General features: G+C 41.9%; 1 protein-coding gene across 4 annotated transcripts in view; it reads right to left on the bottom strand.

Annotated features, from left to right (window-relative positions):
- The window catches only part of LOC108754238 (protocadherin-15), a 136,654-nt gene that overhangs the window by 13,754 nt on the left and 119,015 nt on the right, over window positions 1-3,885 (bottom strand). Inside the window, exons 1-2 of one of the 4 annotated variants that reach the window (XM_018496417.1) lie at window positions 2,893-3,705; window positions 2,172-2,661 (exon numbers count right to left, since the gene is read on the bottom strand). The exons of 2 other annotated variants lie outside the window; for them this stretch is intronic. In XM_018496417.1, the coding sequence (XP_018351919.1) occupies window positions 2,172-2,258 (87 nt within the window). In that variant the 5' untranslated portion in view covers window positions 2,259-2,661; window positions 2,893-3,705. Of the gene's footprint in view, window positions 1-2,171; window positions 2,662-2,892; window positions 3,706-3,885 lie in introns of those variants that run through there. One more of the 4 variants, XM_018496418.1, reaches the window with a different exon arrangement.

Raw genomic sequence — 3,885 nt, 5'->3', positions numbered from 1 at the left:
CATACAGATCTCATAAATCTCATCTTTAATAAAACCTCGCATTATTCGTTTCTCGTTTAAGCTCAAGAGGAAATGAGTTTTACAACAAAATCTACTTGAAAATCCTATCAAAGGTTTTTGTATATAAAAGAAGCAAGGAAGCCGAAAAATATTTCGCTATTATGTCAGATTCATGTATAAGTTTAATATGATATTTCTTTAACATTTCCCACAAGTCGACGCGTAACGTAAAGTCAGCAAAAATTTTTATAAAACGCTAAGTGTGCGAACATTAAGTTTGCATATGAATTATCTTGTAGCTTGCACATCTAGAGCATCGACGCGATTCTTCGCGAGTGAAACGCTATTCCTTGCTCCTTAGAAGGAGCAACGTTCACGGATCAGAAGTCGGTCCAGAAGTCGGTCCAGAAGTTTGTTCCACATAATATTCAAATGAGCCGCAACCTGCTGCAGCACCGGGTGGCTTAATCCAAATCGAGAGGAAGAGAGATCGATCGCGTCCTCGACTCGCGGGGAGATTCGCCGCGATTATGCGAGACCGTGGCCGATTTATCTCATGGCTTGCCATGGAGAACGAGAGAGCCACGACAGCGCGGCGCGGGAAATAACTATTACCCTTGACCATGCTGCACGACCGAGGCTATATCCCGTATGCCAATAGTAATAATGGGCGCACGGTGCATCCATTTGCCTTTTTCATTTCGTCTCGCTTACGGGAACGACCGCCCGCCGGGGATCGTTTAATGACATTGTATTGCCGGTGCGGCGCGGCGAGACGCAGCATCCAGAATTCAATCGCATTTTTCTTCCAACATCCGATTGCTTGTACTCTACTCGCTTCGTATGGTCGATCGCGCAATTTCGAACATGCACGAAATTGCAGCTGGCAAACGACGATGACGGCGGCGACGTTGTAAGAAATACCTGGCTCGGATGCGCTCGTAAGTCGACGTGTAGTACGCGCTTCGGATTCTATTACAGGTGAAATGAAGTCGCGATCCCGTATAACGTTTCGTATTAAGTGCAGGTGCCGTCTTGAATTAGATTTTAACAAAAACCTTGGATGGGATAATCGAGGGGACCTTATTTTCGAGAGCAATATTCCGTCCATAAAAGATGATGATATCGGCAAACGGATTGTAAGCGCGATAACAATAGTGTAAGGTTAAAAATTAACTTCATATAATATTAGAAATATATTATTAATTCCCCGATATTACGTACTCTCTAAATCTTTTGGAGTGAAAATTGAGCCGGTCTTGAAAAAAGAGAGAAAATTTTTTAGTCTTGAACGACAGTGGCAGATTTTCATTCTTTTAGAGTAAGATTTCATTGTTTTGGACTGAGATTCACTTCAAAGGAATGGAATATCTCACTTTTTTGGTACGAGGCACTGGTTTTATTTCTTGGAGTGACTTTCCAAAAGAGTGAAATCTTGTTCCAAAAGAATGAAATCTCACTCTTAAAGAATGAAATTGCCATTCTTGTTTAAGAGTAAAAAAATATTTTCATTCTTTTTTTAAGATTGCCTCCACTTTCAGTCTTTGGAAGTAAGATTTTACTCTAAAAGATTCAGAGAGTAGAGTTATAATAAATTAAAACATTTGATCATGTGACTTGATATTATCCGCTTTTTCAGTTTAATTTTTTTGAAAGGGTAGCATCATGAGCCATTTTAACATAAAATCACAATGCAGTGCAGCATGGCAATAGCAACAGTGTAATAACTTAATAGAATCGATTCCAAGAAGGAGTCGTTTAAAGTGACGGTTAACTGATCGCTTACAAGAAGCTATGACCAGAGGCGGCTCTAAAACTAACGAGGTTTCAGGATGGAAAGTGGCTATTGTGCCCTGGCGTGAGACCCTTACGCGCGTAAGGCCCTCGCAATGAACCTCGCAGAAAAAATCGCTTGTTTCAATTTAGCCTAAGGAGAGTATTTATCGCGATCCCCTCACTGAGGTCTTTGCACTAGTAAGGTTGAAATGTTCGCTTAGTTCGCTTAGTAGCTCTACGGCAAAGTCGCCTTTAGCGTAGTAATACTGAATAAAATCCTGATTAAGGTACAATTCAATTATTATAAGTAACACCCTATTGATGACAAAAACGTAATCCAGCTTTCAATAACGGAACTGAAGACGATCCGTTTGTATTTTTGACGATCCACTCACCGTTGACAAATCACCATTGCCATCACTCGGATCGATGCGAATCAACACGACAGCCAGGAACGCTTTTATCGGATTGAGAAGCTCCATTGTCGGTCTTGGACGACGAGTCACGTTCTGTTGACGGCGCGTCTCGATCTCATACACTTTCCTCCTCTCATCCTTATTCAGGGACGCGTCGATGTGAAATCGAGCAAAACGTCCGGTAAAAAGATCTTTTCGACAATAGAAGGATAGTCCACGTCAGATATCGTCAGAAATCTCGAGAATTAGTACATAATAAAGTGCAATGATCGTAAGTTGCGTCCCTCGCTATCGTCCTGCATGCAACCGGCAATTCCCGCGTCGATCCTCGTGCTGGGTCTGAATTCTTAGCCCGCGAGCCGTTAACTGCGCTCGTTACGTTACAACATTCCTTATGGGGCTGTATAAATCACGTATCTTTTAATCGTATCGGTCGAACGACATATCTCCTCTCAATTCACTTGTGTACCTTTAAACCGTTGGAATGTATACATATTAGATCGCCGATTAGGTCGCCGAAAATAAGCGAAGCCGAGAATTTAGCGATTAAATATTTTTAACATTTTCTTGCTTCTGCGACTGTTGAAATTAAGCTCTGAACATTTTATCGAGAAATGTACATTTTACGCAAACAAGACGTGATATATATAAAAGCACCGAGAACTCTTTTCCATAAATTTCATATGCGCGGCGATAATACCTTTACATTATTGATAAGCATGCTGTCGACATTTTCGCGTCTTCATCATTATTCTCCGTTATTTCAGAGCGTCTTTCATTATTGAGAGCTCTATAAACAGTTGGAATATCGAGTAGCCATCAGTCGCTTTAAAACCTCGTCGCCTCGCAATGAAACGGGAAGGGCAAATCCAATATTTCGTGTCGAGCTATCGACGCGATCAGGTTATCTCGCATCTATACTTCAATGCGGCTGGCGAGGTGCTTTACGTAACGCCAGATCATTTACATCGGTATCGGAAACCAACGGCGCGGAATATTGCGTCACGGGATCTTCGCATGCATCGACAAATTCGTCGCCGTCTATTCACTCCATCTGGCCTATGTTCGCGCGCGGAATCGATCATGCGTGCGGATCTACCTGTGCGAAATCGATGCCCCCAAGGCTTTCCGGAAATACCAGCTATGCTCAGCTGCGCGGTCGCTTTTTTTTTATCGCGGACAAAACCACCGCGGATTGCGCGAGATTAACGTGCAAAATTTTGCCAAGTAAGAAGGCTACAGTGACAGAGACTGAGATGTAACTGACATAGTCGTGGACGTGATGCAGAAAAAAACGCATACGTAAGTATCATGAGAGGCTATTGTGTGGATGCGGTTACGTATACATTTTTCTCTGTCTTACCTTGTATCCACGACTGTGCAGTTGCACTGCAAATCCAGGTATGTAATAAGTGATGTCATACGGAAAGAACAATATTTTGCGAAAATATCTAAGTTGGATACAGATCTGAAAATAATTTTGTTGTAATTATATGTAGAATACTCAAGCTGATTCCTTGAAGATCCAAACTTTTTGCAGCATTGCTTAGCGTGCTTAAATTTCCTACATCAATGCTGGGATTAATGCCAGTATTCATAGCCAGGCCTTACATTTAAGGCTTCCTTAACTTTATCTTCAGATATCATGCTCTACGAATTATTTCATTGGCTACTGCGAGTATCTCGCAGAGCC

This window comes from Trachymyrmex septentrionalis, unplaced genomic scaffold (assembly GCF_001594115.1).
Source record: "Trachymyrmex septentrionalis isolate Tsep2-gDNA-1 unplaced genomic scaffold, Tsep1.0 scaffold78, whole genome shotgun sequence".
Lineage (NCBI taxonomy): Eukaryota > Metazoa > Arthropoda > Insecta > Hymenoptera > Formicidae > Trachymyrmex > Trachymyrmex septentrionalis.
Note: the sequence above shows the minus strand (reverse complement) of the source record. Positions and strands in the feature narration are given on the sequence as shown.